This window comes from Macaca mulatta, chromosome X (genome assembly GCF_049350105.2).
Source record: "Macaca mulatta isolate MMU2019108-1 chromosome X, T2T-MMU8v2.0, whole genome shotgun sequence".
Lineage (NCBI taxonomy): Eukaryota > Metazoa > Chordata > Mammalia > Primates > Cercopithecidae > Macaca > Macaca mulatta.
The window spans coordinates 161687716-161706115 of record NC_133426.1 but is presented as its reverse complement, the minus strand read 5'-3'; the positions used below and the strand labels follow the sequence as shown (position 1 = coordinate 161706115).

Below are 18400 nucleotides of genomic sequence, written 5' to 3'. Positions count from 1 at the left end.
ATATTGGCAAGACAGCTGAACTTCTAGGCCTGAGGGTTCCTGGATAGGAAGTTAGTTTGGGGTTTTGGCAGTCCAAAGGCTGACAGCTGAAAGAACAGAATGGTCAGAGAGCAGGTCAGAGAGCCAGATGAGAAAAGCTGAGTCTGGAGAGTTTTAGGGAGAGTGGTGTGGTAACAAAGGCATGTAGAATCAATGAGACAGGCAGGCAGACACCCATGCAGGGGATGATGCATAGTTAAGGTGGAGCACATACTTCCACATCTAACTTCACCATCTCCCAATACCCCCACTGGAACTGCTGCAAATATGATTTTTGAAAGGATCAGAAGGATAGGATTGAAGATGAAATAAAAAGGGTTGAAGAACAGGAAAGGAGGCAACAACTAAATTTTGGATGCTGAAGAACAGACGATGAGTGGCAACTGACTTAGCAGATCCAAGAAGGCCACAAACTAGGAATTCTGAGACCTTAGTGGGAAAAGCAAAAAGCCAACTCGATTTACTCCCCACCTCCAGAAATCCTCAAAGGCTGTAACAAGGTAACTCTGGAAGTGGAGTTCCCTCTGGAAGTGAAGGGGGATGGGAATCAAAATAATGAAGGCTGTTTGAAAACTCCTTTAAGAAGTAGATTCATTGCCAAATCCCCTCCTGCTGTCAATGCCAGTGAGGGGCTGGCCCTCCCGTGCTCTGACAGAAGTCTGGTGTGTTATTCCCTAGAGAGGGTAAAGCAGAGGGTCTCTGGATGGGGAGTTCCCAGACTTAGTTGAGGGCTGGGGTTCTGTACTGAAAACAGGGGTGTTGAGTGGAAGCATGTGTCCTGAAAGCTGTCAACCCCCAGTCTTCTTCCCTGCCCCTGCCTCTAAAATTCTCGCAGCTGGAAGAGTCTTCTGTGAGCCATCTGACCAACCTGAGAGAAAAAGATCTAAGGAGACTGACACTGAAGGCTCCCCAGTAAAGGGCTCACTCAGCTGGGTTACTCCCCAATGAGGTACATAGTTTGATACTGTGAGGAAGAAGACACCCATTCAGTTGAGGGTACTTATTTTTGGAGTAGGAGGAGAGACCTGAGCATTTTAGTTACTGCAAGGAAAGGAGCCAGGCACAGAAGACGGAGAGATTAGAGATTCTTGAGAGAAGAGGTAATTGATGGAGTGAGGCACCTGGGGAGGCAGGATAGGATGGAACCCAGAGCGGGAGTGGAAGTGACAGCCTGAGTCAGAATAAAGAACCTTCATCTCGCACTGAGATAGGATGAAAAGAAATGAGATCTGGTTATAGACTCAATTCAATCCATTATTATTTTGCAGCTACTCTATCCAAGGCGTTGTGTGGGGTAGTGTTCATTCATCCATCCGCTCATTCATCCAACATTTTTTGGAGCAACTACTGTGTTCCAGGCCCTGTGCTGGGTGCTGGAGATACCGAGATGAATCAGACAAGGTTCCAGTCCTCAAGGAGCTCACAGTCACAGGGCGAAAGCAGGCTCACAACATACGGCAATATGTGCCGTGAAAACTGAGCACAGAGGGCTGTGAGAACACAGAGCAAGGGACACTGTAGAGAAGGGAATGAAGCAGATATGGAAATGGATATAGAACAAGACATGGACTGCTCTGTGTGTTCAAGGGCAGAGAGATCTCATCCAGCAGGGCCCATCTGCAGAGGTTTCATGAAGTTAGGTGGTCTTTGAGTTGAAACCAAGAGGATGCCTAGGATTTCTTTCAACCTGCAGTGACATGGGGGTGGGGAGGGGGTGCCCACCAAGAGGTGAAAACAGATGCAAAGATCCAGTGGCAGGAAATTGCAAGAAGACATGTTCAGGGTAGAGGGAGAGGCCCTGGTTGAGCACCTGAGAAGCCCCGATTGAGAGTATGCTGAGGCAAGTAGTAGGGGGTGCAGTTGCGAAGCAGGAATAGGATGAGATGCAAAAAATATCACTGAAGCTACATTACAAAATGCAACCAGGCTGAACAAATGGATTGCGTAAAGAACACCAGACTGTGAAATGAGAAACCCGATTCTGTTTTAGGCCCAGCTCTGAAACAAACTTGCTCTTGATATGGTATGTAGTGACTCAATTAACGTCTCTGAACATTGGTTTCTTCATCCATCAAGTGGTAGCAGGAACACCTTTCCTGCCTATGTCATGGGGTTCTTGTGAGGAGCATATGAGTCAGTGTACACGAAAACACCTTAAAAAACAAAACAAAACAAAACACAAAACAAACAAACAAAAAACCTCTTTAAAGTACTGGTGCACACACGTAAAGGCTTATTACTGAGGAGACGCTTGTGCTGGGAACACAACCCTAACCCTAACCCTAACCCTAACCAGGGGAGCAAATGTACTGAAATATCCTCCTAAAGGGATCTAACAACTTTCCAAAAGTAGTTGTTAGGTAACATGGGGAGCGAATCAACTCCTGTTAATTTGGAATATCTATATGTCAAATTTACATACAATAAAAATAGATTTGTACTATCCTGGTAGCCTACTGATGATAGTAAAACAGGAATTATACACACAAAAACACGCAAATGTCCAATTGTTCTTCCTTCACTCAACCAACATTCATTGACCGCTCTGCTGTGTACTGAGGGCAGGCACAGTGGAGGCCAGACAAATAGAATTTCTGCCCTCAAGATCTCCTTGTACCATGGGAGACAATACAGTATTAACAGCCAATGTTAACACCAGGTAAGCACAAGGAGTCTGTGAGAGCTCAGAACAAGGGTGCCTAAACCAGTCTTTTGCAGCTGCAGTTGTATTGATATGAAGTAGTACCATTGCCCCGATTTTACAGATGAGGAAACTGAGAGTTAGAGAGCAAGTGACAGAGCCAGGACTCTAACCCAGCTGTTTTAATTCTGAATCCCGGGATTTTTCTGCCTTGCCACAGCTGCCTCTCTTGCTTTGTAAATACTTTAGGCCTAATGCATATGGCAAAAGATAAGTTGTCTTGTGTGTCCCTGCCCATCCTAGACTGCCTGCTCCTTTCCAGAGACAAACAGGAATTTGGGGGTTAGAGCACCTCCATGTGTCTAAAATGTTATATTTCAGATATAAGTAATAATAATAATTAATACATAATAATAAAAGTCCTCACCCTATCTATAAGTTCCTTTTGAAAGTTTCTCAAGAGTCCAGGAGTGTGTGTGCACACACGCATGTACGTGTGGGTGTATATGTGTGTACGTGTACGTGCACGCATGCAAGTGGGTGCGTGTGCATAGGCGTTTGGAGTAGGGAAGGTTGGGAAGCACTCGCTCCTGCATTTTCAACAAACCTAGATAGACAGAAAAATGGAAAATGAGCCCAAACAAAAAGGAACCTGCAGAAGAAGGCAGGTGAAAATAACCAATGGGAGAAAAGAGTTCTCAGGAGACACCAGGAAAGTGGCGTCTTCTGGCCACATCTACTGCTTCACTGGCAGTTCCATTAAAATATGTATATATAGGGAAAGTGGTTTCCTCCATCATGTTCTTCTTCTGGGAATTTTGTGGAAATTTCCTGATGTTGTGTGAGTCATAAAAGGAAAAAGAAATAATTTCCATTCCTGGAAATATTGCAGGTTACATAACCCGAAATCCCTCCTTGCTACACAACACCTAAAAAAGCTGGGCAACTAGTGGTCTGTGGTTGCCAAAAATGACATCCTGTGAACATCCAGGAGCCTCAAGCAATCCCAATACTACGGCAACTGAAAAAAACGAAGGGATTGCACTAAGTAGCTCGTAAGATCCCTTTCATCCATTTCTTTGCACCATATCATTCTTTAGTTCTTGTATTCACTCATTCACTGGAACATTTACTGAGCACTGATTCTATATCAGGTATTGGCTGTGTTGTGTTTTGATGAACACAAGTTGAAAGGCACGGTCCCTGTATTCAAATAGCTCACCACGTTGTGCAGTGGCTCTTGACCGGAGCTGCACATCAGAATCACTTGAGAAGGTTTGCAACAATGCATATGCCTGCCTTCCTTGCTGCCCTCAAGACTCTAACTTCATCCTGGAGGGAAACAAATAGCCTGGATTCTTTCTGTGTTGATTTCTGAAACCCAGAGCCTGAAGGGAATTCAAAGTGTTAGACAGCATTCTATAGAAATACGGAAGGGAAAGGATTTCCTCTGGACAGGATAGTTCCTCAAGCTCGGGGGAAGGTGCAGAAGAGGCGAGACCTCTGTCATTTCCAAGAGGAGTGGGAACCTGGGCCCTGCTGCCCAACAGCAATGCCAAGGAGAGACGTGGATTGATTTGAGAGGCATTTTGAAGGTAGAGTCCACTGAACTTGGTGTCCGATTAATTGCGAGAGAGGGGTTGAGGGAGAGGAAGGTGACAAGATGACTCCCAGGTTACTGGTTTGGTCAACTGGGCACACCTTATTCACACAGGGCATATATTAGAAGAGGAGAGAGCTTGGAGAGAAGATGTTTTCAGTCTTGGATATATTTGAGTTTGAGGTACAAGTGGAACAGAACATCCAGGCAGGGAAGTCCAAGAGGCAACTGGATACTCTTATCTGAAGTTTAGCAGAGTGTTCAATCTTATGTATCATTTTAAAGTGACTGCATCACTCCCAACCCTCTTAAAAATGTTCTGAGTAAAGCATAATACCAACTTTATACATTTCCTTTCAAAGAGTACACAAAAATCAGTTCTTTGTGCCTCAGGGAAGAGCCACACCCAGTTACCTATATAATCATATTTTGAGTACCACCTTGTGACTCTTCCACAGCCTTCAGTACCTGCTTTTAAATGGTCACATATAATAAATGCACTAAAAGCAGCCATGTCTCACCACCATTTGCTTAGGGAAGGATTCCCATCAGCAATGGATCTTCATATTTTTCCACTTCTGAGCCTAGGGAAGAAAAATCCATGAAGGTAACCAGCTCATAAAGTGGCTCTTCTTCCCCAAATTTCTTGTGACATGTGGCTTTGAGCGATTAGGGCTCTTTCAACTCCTAGGCCCTTCCTCACTTGTCTTAAGCTGTCATTGAGTGTCTAGCACCCCAAAGCACCAATCTTTCTTTGAGGCTACATACTCATGAAAAGTCTTCCCCACCATCACATTCCTCTTCCAGAAAATTTGTGGGAGCTTCTTAGTGCTCTGGGAGTTTTAAAGGGGAAATTAATTTCCATTTCTGAAAACAGGGCACACTAGATAACCTGAAAACCCTCCTGTTACAAAGCACCTTTTAAAAGGCAGGATAAAATTTAATAAATATTCCTTTGAATGCACATATGATGAACTTACGGTGGAAATTGACCCTCAGGTGTCAAAAAACAAAGAGGAACCTAAAGAGCAGCTCAACAGGCATTTGAATTTATGTTAGGCTGGTAGGGGAATGGATTCGATAACCACCAGGGAGAGGAGAAAAGCCTTGGTGCCTCACAAGGGCTACGCAGTCAATGAAAGGATGGACTAGGAAAAAAAAGTCTTCCCACCACCATGGTGAGATGACAAGAGAGTTTGTTTCTTCATGGGTTCTGGTGGGAGAAAATAAAATGCTTCCCCTGGTCATTTGTAACTCTAAGGCTATTGTCATGTAGGGCTAGGGTTGGAATTAATACCTCTTATTTAGGTCTTGAAAACTCCAAGCTTACCTCACTGAAGTCACAGAGATGAAGTCATCTGAACAAATCCCTGAACTCACGAACAAAATTATAAAACACCTGAGGGAAAAAAAAGTTGCCTGTGATTGAGTATCAGCAAACACAATGATGAGCAGGATTAGACTACCAAAAACTTCAGAAAATAGAGCCAACCGAGAGTATAAAATAAGCTTGTGTAAGATACTTAGAAATAATAAGTAATCCAAACATATGAGAAAGATCAAGATTCTATGGAAAAAGAAGAGGCCGGTTTCTTTCTTTAAAGAACCAAGTAGAACTTCCAAAAATGAAATACATTATTTCCAGTGACAGCAAAAGCTCAGAGGATGGGTTTAAAAGCAGATTCATCTGCTTTAGTGAACTGGAAGATAGAAGCAAGGAAATTATTCAGAAGGCAGCAAGAAAAGATAGCAAATGTATAAACGGTTAAGAGATACAGAGAAATGATGCAAAGGTCCAAAAAACCTCTAATAGGAATGACAGAATCAGAGAATAAAGAGAATAGGGGTAAACTGATAATCAAAAGGATACTGGCTGGAAATTTTCAGATTTGAAAACAGACATAGTTCCTCATATTCTAAAAGCACGAGCCACAGCAAGAAACAATAAAACTGAATCACAGGGAAACCGTGCAGGTCAACAAAGAAAAGGGGAAAGATCTTAAAATCAACTAGAAAGAAAAGTGACAGTGCTATCAAAGGGATAGTAAACTGACAGCAGACTTTTCACCAGCTGCAATAAAAATGGAATCATATCACTAATGCATTCGGGGAATGGGGGGAAATGTCATACCCAACTAAACTACAGTTCAAGAATGAGTGAAGTAAAGATATTCTTTTTGATATATTTTTAAATATTTATTTATTTATTTATTTATTGAGACAAGGTCTCACTCTGTCGACCAGGTTGGGGTACAGTAGTGCGATCTCCTGGGCTCAAGGGATCCTCCCGCCTCAGCCTCCCTAGTAGCTAGGACTACAGGTGTGCACTTCCATGCCTGGCTAATTTTTTTTCCCCCCCCGAGTAGCTGGGACTACAGGTGAGCACCACCACTCCCAGCTATTATTTATTTATTTATTTATTTATTTATTTATTTATTATTTATTTATTATTTTGTAGAGACAAAGTCTCAGTATGTTGCCCAGGCTGGTCTCGAACTCCTGAGCTCACGTGATCTTCCCGCCTCGGTCTCCCAAAATGCTGGGATTATAGGTGTGAGCCACCGCACCCAGCCAGTAAAGGTATTCTTCAACAAAGGTTGAGAGGGCTGACCACTCACAAACCCTCACTGAAAGAATGACTTAAAGATGTTCTTCCATTAAAAGGAAATTGAACGAAAAGAACAAAGCAAGATGCAACAGAGGAACGGTAAACAAAGAAACTAGTAACCATGGCTATGAGTCAAAAAAAAAAAATAGACTGCATGAAAACCATATAACTGACCAAATTATAACTAAATACTGGACAGCATTGACTTGTAAGACAAGGTCCTTGTATTGTCTGTGGTGAAATTGGAGACGATTAAGATTTGATAAAATGAAGTGTTTGCGATTAAAAATAAAAAGACCTTGAAAATTTCATATCCCTTAGTGTGGATTCAGATCCATTAGAAAGCTTACATTTATCTAAAACTAACTCCAAGTCAGCCAGAATGTATCCCAGGAATAAAAAAATAACCCTCCAAAACCAGAGATTTTGTAACTGAATTCCGGTCCAGGCCATTCATCACCTGAAGGCCAAAAACTCAAAGAGAGGAGCTTTGATGAAAGGAAAGTTAGCTTTATTTGAGAAGTCAGCAACCCGGAGGAGTCAGTGAACTAGAGTTCAGTGATCACCTCTCTGAGTTGTGCCTCTGGATTAGGGGTTTTTCAGGGAAAGTAGGGGAAATAATGATCAAAACATTCTTCTAAAACATATTCAGTCTCAGGTGGGCAGTTAATCACTGCTTTCTTGGTCAATGTTTTGTGACCTTCTACAGGCACCGTCAGCCTATTCTTACCAGGCTGGTCAGCCCCTTCCCAGAGTTGCTGGTTGGCGTGTTTTCTTTTATCTCTGTTGAAGGTCCTGTTTTCCTGAGGCTATTTTTAGTGAATAATCTACAAACTCAAGCAAAGCAATAATCATATTCAAGCACGCAAGCTTTTATCTAACTTGGAGTCAGTACTGTTACAATTTATTTGTAAAAGATGGTAGAGTGAAGAAAGATAAAAGAATCTCCCTTCCCCTCTCGTACTAAATAAAAAATAAATAAATAATGGTAAAAAGCAGAATGAGAAGAAGAGAAGAATAAGGAGGAGAAGCAGGAGAAGGAAGGAGAGAGGGAGGAAAGTGGCTTCCCAGGAATGTGTGTGTGTGTGTATACACACACACACACACACACACACACACACACACACACACTAGTGGGGAGGATGGCTGGTTTAGCACACTTCTGATTCTGTCCCCACCCCCTGGAAGCAATACTGAGGAAAAACAATGTGAGCCAGTTAGATCCTGAGAATGGGATGTAAGGCTCTCTGACTTGAGGAGAAATGGACTGAGAGAATAAGCAGAAAAAAAATTAAGTAAATACCTTTGTGAATAGAAGCCCTCAATTGCCACTCCTAGATTTCACCAGCGGTAGGAAGGCTCCCAATTCTTTCCATTTTCCAAGACACTGTGCTGAGTTGGGCAAACAAAACAAAACCCTCAGAGTAAGACACACCCTTGCATGGATGGAGTGGAGCATGATAGACGATATTTAGCAAGATCTTAGAAAAAAAGGTAGATTGAAATCAACATCCCGCCTGCCCTCAAATTATCACCCTCAGAATGTTAGAGCAAATAGAAAGTCTGACAGTTTTCCATAATTGAAATAAAAATAGATGGTTTAGCAATGATGCTAACAATCTACAGGGATAGAGAGGGAGAGGGAAAAGGAGAGAGAGAGGGAGGGAGGGAGGAAGGAAGGAAAAAAGAAGGAAGAAAGGAGGGAAAAAGAGAAGAGGGGAGGAGGGAAGGAAGAAAAAGAAGAAAAGAAATAAGGAAAGAGAGAATGAGAGAGAGAGAAAGAAAGAAAGAAGAAAGAAAGAAAGAAAGAAAGAAAGAAAGAAAGAAAGAAAGAAAGAGAAAGAAAGAAAGAAGAGTAGGAAAGAAATCATCATAGTATACAAAAGACAGATAACCATCACAGACTGGAAGAATGCATAAAACAAGGAACAGATGCAACTAACCCTAGACTTCTCTAAGCCATGTAAAATACGATTTCAACTTAACAAAGTTTCAAAGACCAGATGATTGGTAACCAAATTTGATTTTTTTTTTAAAAAAGGAGATTACTGAGCTCAGAAAAGAAACCGAGAACCCAAAGAACCACATGGTGGATCAAAGAAGTAAATTAGGAAGAGCAAGATGCAGAAGAGATATGCATACAAATCAAAACAAGCGCATGGAGGAAGAACTTTAGGTGGTCACGCTAATGCTTATCCAACATTACGATAACTTACATGCCTTAAGTAAAGAGCCTAATAAATGGAATAGAAAAATATCCACAGATGCCGTATGTGAAAAGTTTCCAGAAATAAAGGAAGAATTGAACCTGCTCCTCAAAAGGACAAAGTCTCTACCAGGAAAAATTGATGCAGGACAATCAATATTGAGATATATTCTAGTTGTGTTATGGTACTTCAAAATCAAAGAATTTTTTTCTGCACCTAAGCGCGCGCGTGCGCGCGCACACACACACACACACACACACACACAAAATCAGTTACTTACAAGGGAACAAATTTGTTCCACTTAAATATAAAAGTAAAATGTAACATCTCCAGAATGTTTCTGCTCCTGGGCGAGATGAAGCATGCACACTCTACTGAATGCAGCTATAAAATGTGGACACAGTGCATGGGCCAGCTATTTGAAGACTCTGAAAAGTATATGGAAGGAGGCAGACTGGGGAAAGACTACATACAACTTGAAGCACCACTGAAAGAGCAGTGAATTTGACATTTTCCCCCTTTAGTATCCTTGGCTCAATGTAGCCTGCAAGTTAGAAGTAGACAGTGGTGTGAACAGAGAGAGCTCTGGTTCTGACTTGAGAAGAGGGAAAAGGGAATACCAACCCTCAGCGATAGTTAAGGGGATCCCCGGTTTTTCTTTCTTCTTTTCTTCGTACTTTCATGTTCTAGCCCACAGGCAATCCTGTGGCAGCAGTGGTGGTGTCAGAGGTAGAGACAGTGACAGTGGCAGCCGCCAGGGCCTTCAGGTGATTAAAACTCTGAAGGAAAGTAACCTTCCTCCCTGATTGTAGGTCCCAAGAGGGTGCCCATGCCTTCTTTTTTCTCTCTTTGGTCTTCCTGCTGAATGACACCAGAGGAAGGCAAAGGCACAGGAAGTGTGTGGCAGAGAAGAGTACCTAAAGCAATAGCAACAGCTTTCTGGCTAGAAGGTTAAAAAGGGGAAGCTGAGGGAACCAGAAAGTGCTGGGGAGATTGCAGGGAGGGAGGAAGTGCTTGGGAAAGTAAACCCATGAAGCTGTGTATGAACTTCTGGGCTTACCCCCAAGCTGTGTATGTACAGATGTGATCCTATACAACATACAAAGGACTTCGAGAACTGTACTGAGTAAGGGATATAGACTTCGCCAGCTCCAAGACTGCTGATCATGCTTAACAGAACCAAATACCATTGGAAAGGCTTTGAAGTGGAACTAACATTAAAACCCCCAGTCAGAACATGTGGCCTGAGCCTAAGTGACTGGGGGAAAAAATGAGTGGAAACTTGGGGATCTGTGGGAATATGACAAAAGAGCTAACTTTTGTGTCATCGTAGTAGTGCCAGAAGGAAAGGAGGAAGGGGGTGGGACTGAAAAAGTATTCAAATAAATAATGGCTGGAAGATTCTAAATATGGCAAAAGACACACACCTATACATTTAAGAAGCTGAGTGAACCCCAAACAGAATAATCTTAAAGGAACTTACACTAAGAAGCATCCCAGTCAAACTTCTGAAAACTAAAGACCTAGGAAAAATGTCTCAAAAGCAGAGAGAGAGAGAGAGAAAGGAAACCTCACCTATATGGCAAAAGCAAGTAGAATGGCAATATATTTCTCATTAGAAATCATGGAGGCCAGAGGAAGCGGCATAACACTTCTCAGTGGCGAAACAAAAGAACTGCAACCCTGTCTACAAAGTGAAATTACCTTCAGGAATGCAGGGGAAATCAAGACATTCGCAGACGAAGGAAAAGTAAGTGAGATTGTTGCCATCAGACCTACCCTTACCTCTACGCTTGGAGAAGGTTTCTACGCAAGATTCCATTAGGCATGTAAAATGCCTTGGCTGAGCATGGCCTGCTCACCAGTTCTCTCTAATGTGGACATTTATCATGCTGCCCAGTATTGGGAAGATATGTCTTGGAATTTCTCACGAGCTCCTAGTACAAGTCTGGTCTAGTTTCTGCCTCCAACCCCTCCATTGAAATTGCTCTTGCCAAGGCCCCCAGCAACACTTGCATTGCTTAATTCAGTGAACAGGTTTTAATGCTTATCATTTTGGAACTCAGCAAGTGTTTCTGAGTTTGTCACTTCTTGTTCAGTTCCTCTGGCTTCCTTCTGAACCTTTGCTCTCATCTCTTTCTGGCTTGATTATCTTTCAGCATGCCCCCCCCTCCACCCGCCCCACACCAACTTTATCTGTGGAGACACTCCTCTAGTCTTCTTCCAATGATGTTCCTCTTTTGCTTGCCCCTTAAAAGAAGTTGTCCTTGGTCCCCTTATATATTCTATGTGCTCTCTCTGAATGGTCTCAACTACATTCATGGCTTCAAGAACTACCCTGATGAGTCGCAAATCTATATTTTCAGTATTAACTTCACTCCTGAACTCCTAAGCCAAATATCCTTCATCTCCATATGGATATCCCACAAGCATTTGAAATTTCACATGCTCGAGACTGAACTCATCTTCCTACCCATACGCAGACCTCCTCCTTCATCCCATTTGTCCAGGAATGACTCCAAAGTCTGTAGTCAGCTCACTCTACCCCTGTGGAGTCATACTAGAGCTTTTTCACTTCCCCATCGCCATGCCCCTTCCCTGCCAACCAATGCCCCACTTTTCCAATTGGCTAACTTGTACTCATTCTTCAAGCTTCATATTGGACACCATTTCTCCAGGAACATTTCCCCAATCCCAAAAGTCTGTGTAAATTACTCCTCTTATGTGTTCCTACAGCAATTTCTTAGTCCATCAGTGTTGCTATAAAGGAATACCTGAGGGGCTGGGTAATTTATAAAGAAAAGAGGTTTATCTGGCTCATGATTCTTCAGGCTGTATAGGAAACATGGTGCTGGCATCTGCTTGGTTTCTGGTGAGGGTCTCAGGCTGCTTCCACTCGTGGCAGAAGGTGAAGGGGAGCCGACAAGTGCAGAGATCACATGGTGAGAGAGGAATCAAGGTTGCGGGGGGAGGGGGAGGTGCTACACTCTTTTTAACAACCAGCTCTTGTGGGAATGAATCAAGTGAGAACTCACTCATTACTGTGAGGCTGGCACCAAGCCATTCATGAAGGATCCACCCCGTGACCCAAACACCTTCCATTAGACCGCACCTTCCAACACTGGTTTCAAATTTCCACATGAGATTTGGAGGGGTCAAACAAACCAAACTATAACCAGCACCTTGAACTTCCCCTCTCATAGCACTTATCACAGTATAGTGTTATAATTATACACTGGTTCCTTGTCTGTATGTTCCACCAGACTGCATGCAGGGATCTGATCTATATTTCTCGTTGGTGTTGTCTCAATGCTTAACACAGTATGCCTGGCGCTACCCTTCAATATTTTTTGAAGAATGAGACAATGAATTATCATGTCTCCAGCTAGGTTCGCCAGTATGAGTAATATGTAGTGAGTGCCTACTGTGTGCCATTTTACTACCTAAACTTTGCATGGACTCTGTCCCCTAATCTTATCTACCAATGCCATTGTCTTAGTTGAGATATCTGTCATTTCTTGACTGGTATAATACAGCAGCTTTCTAATTCCAATCTCAGTCCTCTCTGTTCTATTCTCCACACACAATCCTCTCTGTTCAATTCTCCATGCAGCTTCCAGAGTGATCCTTCTAGAGGCAAATCAGACCATGTCACTCCCAAGCTGAAAGACCACAGTGGGTTCAGTGTAGCCTACAGGGTATTCTAAACCCTGAGCATGGTATAATAGAGCCTCCATGTCTTGGCTCCTGCCTACCTCTTTCCCAGCCACATCAACCACTACTACTCCACTGGCATCCTACTCTCCAGCCTTAATGAATTGGTTGCAACTCCCCTCCTCCCACCAGTGCCTTGGCTTCTCATCATGCTACAGATTCTTTAACACACGCACTGTCCTCCAAGAAGCTTTCCAGATCCACTCCTATTCTTTCAACGAAATGTTTATCGACCACTCTTTATACACTATGACCAAACAGGATTTATCCCACAAATGTAAGGTTGGTTCAACATGTGAAAATCGGTTTATATAATACACCATATTAATGGTTGGTTCAACATGTGAAAATCAACTTATATAATACACCGTATTAACAGAATGCATGGTGGAGCGGCAGGGGGCGCGGGGGCGGGGGAGACTCATGGTCATCTTAATCATGTACAAAAAGGATCATCTGACAAAACGCAATACCCTTTCATGAAAGTACATTCAACAAACCAGGAATAGAAAGAAACTTCTTCAACCTGGTAGAGGGCATCCATGAAAAACCCAGAGATAATATCATACTTAATGGTGAAAGACTGGTTGACTTCCCCCTAAGATCAGGAATGAGAAAAGGATGTCTTCTCTTGCCACTTCTAATTCAACATCGTACTCAAAGTTCTAGTCTGGGCAATTAGTCGAGAAAAAGAAATAAAAGGCATCCAGATTGCAAAGGAACAAGTAAAACCATTTCTATTCATACGTGCATAGATGGCATGTTCTTATATAGAGGACACTAAAGAGTCCATCAAAAGGAAAAAAAAGAAAAACCCGAGATGGTTTGGCTCTGCGTCCCCACCCAAATCTCATGTCGAATTGTAATCCCCACCTGTTGAAGGAGGGGCCTGGTGGGAGGTGACAGAATCACGGGGGCGGACTTCCCCCTTGCCATTCTTGTGATAGAGTTCTCACAAGATCTGATCGTTTGAAAATGTGCAGCCCTTCCCCCTTCGCGCACGTTCTCTCTCTCTTTCTCCTGCTCCAATATGTGAAGAAGGTGCTTGCTTCCCCTTCGCCTTCCGCCATGATTGCACGTTTCCTGAGGCCTGCCCAGAAGCAGAGCCTGTACAGCCTGCAGAACCATGAGGCAATTCAACCTCTTTTCTTTATGAATTACTCATTCTCAGGCAGTTCTTTATAGCAGTGTAGAAACGGACTAATACGCCAACCCTATCTGAGTATGCTCAGCAAAGCTGCAGTACCCAAGATCAATCTGCAACAATCAGTGGTATTTCCATACTCTAGCAGTGAATAACATGGATGAACCCTGATGAAACCATTATGCTAAGTGAAAGCAGCCAGACACACAAGGCCTCACATTTGGTCGTACGATTCCATCTATAGGAAATCTCCAAAACAGGCTAACCTCTACCGACAGAAAGCAGATTGACAAGTGGTTGCCAGGGACTATCGGGAACGTGCGTATGGGCGGGGGGAGAGGGCTGTGTGTGGCGGGGTGTGGGGGTTGGTAGTGGCGGTGTGGAAGGAGGCGTGTGGCAAGTGACTGCTTATAGGTGCAGGGGTTTCAGTTTCTTTTGAGGGTGTTGAAAATGTTTTGGAACTAGGTGGTTGTGACGGATGTGCAACATTGTGAAGGCGTGGTACCCACTCTCCCCTCGCCCACCCCTCTGTCTTTCCCACAATGTTCCCATCCAGTAGAAAGGGAGAGTCCCCACTGGCAGAGAGAGGGTCACGAGCGGGATTCCCCTCCCCCCACCATGGCCCTCCAGTCACTTCTAGGCCCAGGCCTGCTCCCTCGAGGCCAATGGGAAAGCGCTGAGGTCACCTGATGGACGTGTCCCTTGTGAGGCCGTCACCGCGTGCGTGCCCCTCACCGCGTGCGTGCCCCTCACCGGACGTGCGTGCCCCTCACCGGACGTGCGTGCCCCTCACCGGACGTGCGTGCCCATTGGTTTCGGCTCCCCAGCCAATGAGGGGCTGGGCCCTGGTCGCTAGGATACACAGTACTGGACGCGGTAACTGTCATCTTGAGAGCCATCTTGTCTAGCTAGGGCAAGCCGAGATAGCACACTCAACGCCCAGCATGTCGGAGAGGAGGAGCCATCGCCGGTCCTCCAGGGCTGGTGGCCGGGGGCGGACCCGCTCTCGCACCGTCCGAGCGGAGCTTTCGTTTTCGGTGAGCCAGGTGGAGCGCGGTCTACGGGAGGGCCACTACGCTCAGCGCCTGAGTCCCACGGCGCCGGTCTACCTCGCTGCGGTTATCGAGTACCTGACGGCCAAGGTCCTGGAGCTGGCGGGCAACGAGGCCCAGAACAACGGAGAGAGGAACATCACTCCACTGCTGCTGGACATGGCGGTTCACAACAACAGGCTGCTGAGCACCCTTTTTGACACAACCACCATCTCTCAAGTGGCCCCCGGCGGGGACTAGCTTCTGACGCCCGGCCCCTGGGACCTGGCAGGTCCACTCGTCCACCCACCCAGCCCCAAACTCCCCGGCCTCAAATCCCCCGGCCCGAACCCCCGGCCTTAAATCAACCCCCACCACCCGGGCCCCAAAGTCTTGGGTCTTCATTAATTCTGTCAATAAAATGTTTAAAGGAACCCACCTGCCTGCTTCAGTCACTTTGCCTTGGGGTGGGGGGGGCGTGGGCGGTGAGATGGGTGGGGGTGGGTGGGTGGTGACATGGGGTGGGGGGCTGGGCGGTGACATGGGGTGTGTTGGGGGCGTGGGCGGTGAGTGGGGTGGGGGGTTGTGAGACCTCCACAGCTGGAGGGATGGAGAGGTGGTGGGGGTCTGGGGTTGGGTGGGAGTCAGGGATGGCACAGAGGAGCGGTCCCTCCCGGTGACAGTGCAGGGGACTGGCCCTGGGTGGGAAGGGGACACCCCCGCTGGTTCTGAGCAAGTCAGGGCCTGCCCGGGAAAGTCCTCAGCATGATGGCGTTCGTTGGGGCGGGTGGGCCTCAAGACCATGACTGCAGCGTTGCGACAGGATGGACTCCTAAAGGCAACCGGGCTGGGGACGGAGAGGTGGACCCGGCGCTTGGCAAGGGGCCCTGGACAGGAAGATGGAGGAGTGAGCGGTGGGGGGAAAACAGTCGAGAAATGCACGGACACGGAATTAGGGTCACGAGTTTAGTTTGGGTCATGTTCAGATGGAGAGGCTGTGGGAGGCCTTCAGCAAGCGAGACCATCTGCATTGCAGCCGAGCTAGCAGCAGCTGGCGCCCGGCCAGGCCCCGCGTACCTTCCCAGGGTCTTGGCTCCGCATCCCCGAGACCCTGGATTTGCATGCGCCGCTCACAGCCCGGCCAGGCCCCGCCTCCGATCCCGCTCTTTGCACATCACCAGGGCAAGGGGCACGCTCGGGCTGGGGAGCGGGCGCCGGCACGCCGGCAGCCCGCCAAGGGGGACGCAGGGCACGTCGCCCCGCCTCGCCCCGCCCCGTCCCGCCCGTCCGCCAGCTGCGGCAGCGCGTCCGGAAGTGCCTGGGGCGGCGAGGATGGCGGCGGCGGCGGCCGGCCTGGGCGGCGGCGCCGGCTCGGGACCCGAGGCCGGGGACTTCCTGGCCCGCTACCGGCTGGTATCGAACAAGTTGAAGAAGCGGTTCCTGCGGAAGCCGAACGTGGCGGAGGCCGGCGAGCAGTTCGGACAGCTGGGCCGGGAGCTGCGCGCCCAGGAGTGTCTGCCGTACGCGGCCTGGTGCCAGCTGGCGGTGGCGCGCTGCCAGCAGGCGCTCTTCCACGGGCCCGGGGAGGCGCTGGCCCTCACCGAGGCCGCCCGCCTCTTCCTGCGGCAGGAGCGCGACGCGCGCCAGCGCCTGGTCTGCCCCGCCGCCTACGGGGAGCCGCTGCAGGCCGCCGCCAGCGCCCTGGGCGCCGCGGTGCGTCTGCACCTCGAGCTGGGCCAGCCGGCCGCCGCCGCCGCCCTCTGCCTCGAGCTGGCCGCCGCCCTGCGCGACCTGGGCCAGCCGGCCGCCGCCGCCGGTCACTTCCAGCGCGCCGCCCAGCTCCAGCTGCCCCAGCTGCCCCTGGCCGCGCTGCAGGCGCTGGGCGAGGCCGCCTCCTGCCAGCTGCTGGCGCGCGACTACACCGGCGCCCTGGCGGTCTTCACGCGCATGCAGCGCCTGGCGCGGGAGCACGGCAGCCACCCGGTGCAGTCACTGCCGCCGCCCCCGCCGCCGGGGCCCCAGCCCGGGCCCGGGCCCGGGGCGACCCCCGCCCTACCGGCCGCGCTGCTTCCTCCAAACTCCGGCTCGGCGGCGCCCTCTCCCGCCGCCCTGGGCGCCTTCTCGGACGTGCTGGTCCGCTGCGAGGTGTCCCGCGTGCTGCTGCTGCTCCTCCTACAACCACCGCCGGCCAAGCTGCTGCCGGAGCACGCCCAGACCCTGGAGAAGTACTCCTGGGAGGCTTTTGACAGCCACGGGCAGGAGAGCAGCGGCCAGCTTCCCGAGGAGCTCTTTCTGCTGCTCCAGTCTTTGGTCATGGCTGCCCACGAAAAGGACACGGAAGCCATCAAGTCGCTGCAGGTGGAGATGTGGCCACTGTTGACTGCTGAGCAGAACCACCTCCTTCACCTCGTTCTGCAAGAAACCGTCTCCCCCTCAGGACAGGGAGTCTGATCCATCCCATTCACCCAGTGACTTTTTGCCCAGACCGCAGGGGATTCCCATCAGTCACGTGAACCAGATGACTTTGCCTGTTACCAAACCTCACACATCCACGTTTGCATCTGGGGAGGAATAAAAAAGACATCGTTCCCGCTTCTGCGTTTTGTTATTCCTGTTGCCGCCATAGGAATTATTTCGTTGGCTGAACGTTACCTGCATCCCAAGAACACACTTTGATAGAATCAGAGTAGAGGACACCGCCGTCTTCTAAAAAGCCACGACATGAAAATGACAGTCCCTTTCGTCTCCTTCCTCTGCTTCTTCCACCCAACGCAGCCTCCTGCCTCCGCCTTTGTTTCATAGTGAGGATTTTATTTTGCACGGCACTCTCCCTCTAAATACCTACCCTAGATGATTTCATCCTGCCCCTCATTTCTGAACGTATTTCTGTGTCTTTGTAATGGCCACATTTCTCCTTCCACTCGTCCGCACAGTACGTCTTCGTGGCAGGGGAGTCATTTTACTCCTTACAGCTTCCTTGTAACCACAGCCCTAAATCCATGATAAAGCTACTCTTGCACTCCTCATGTGTGGTTTTGGTGTCCCTCGTCTATAAAATGTGACTCTCTTCCCTACTTGTCAGGAGGCCAGAAGCAGAACCAGATAGCTCTTTGGGCTCCAGGATGTGTTCGTTCCTTTGAAATTTGCACTATGCCTGCCTCCTATGTGGGCAACGAACCTGCAGAGATCATCTGTGATGTGCTCCGTACTGGGGTGACTGCAATGCAAACGTGTCCAATGCAGTGGGTCCGGTGCCGATGCATCAATTTGCATTGGAATTCACGGTTCCGGTTCTTTTCCCAGAGGTATATGCAGTGTGGATCACAACAGCTTTTATTTGTAATAGGGATTCCCCCCGCCCCCCATCCCCGAGATGGAGTCTCACTCTGTCACCCAGGCTGGAGCACAGTGGCGTG

General features: G+C 47.6%; 2 protein-coding genes across 2 annotated transcripts; both read left to right on the top strand.

The window, feature by feature from the left end:
• Positions 1-14758: 14758 nt before the first annotated feature.
• Positions 14759-15381, top strand: H2AB2 (H2A.B variant histone 2). Its single transcript, XM_028842396.2, has one exon. The coding sequence runs from the start codon at positions 14898-14900 to the stop codon at positions 15243-15245; it is 348 nt and encodes a 115-aa protein (XP_028698229.1). The 5' UTR covers positions 14759-14897; the 3' UTR covers positions 15246-15381.
• Positions 15382-15884: 503 nt separating this feature from the next.
• LOC114675039 (40-kDa huntingtin-associated protein-like) lies at positions 15885-18010 on the top strand. Its single transcript, XM_028842397.2, has one exon. It carries the CDS (start codon positions 15921-15923, stop codon positions 17433-17435), a length of 1515 nt encoding a protein of 504 aa, XP_028698230.2. The 5' UTR covers positions 15885-15920; the 3' UTR covers positions 17436-18010.
• The last annotated feature ends 390 nt before the right edge of the window (positions 18011-18400 follow it).

Coding starts and splice junctions, on each gene's coding strand:
- H2AB2 (XM_028842396.2), top strand. CDS start 14,898: ATGTCGGAGAGGAGGAGCCATCGCCGGTCCTCCAGGGCTGGTGGCCGG.
- LOC114675039 (XM_028842397.2), top strand. CDS start 15,921: ATGCACGGACACGGAATTAGGGTCACGAGTTTAGTTTGGGTCATGTTC.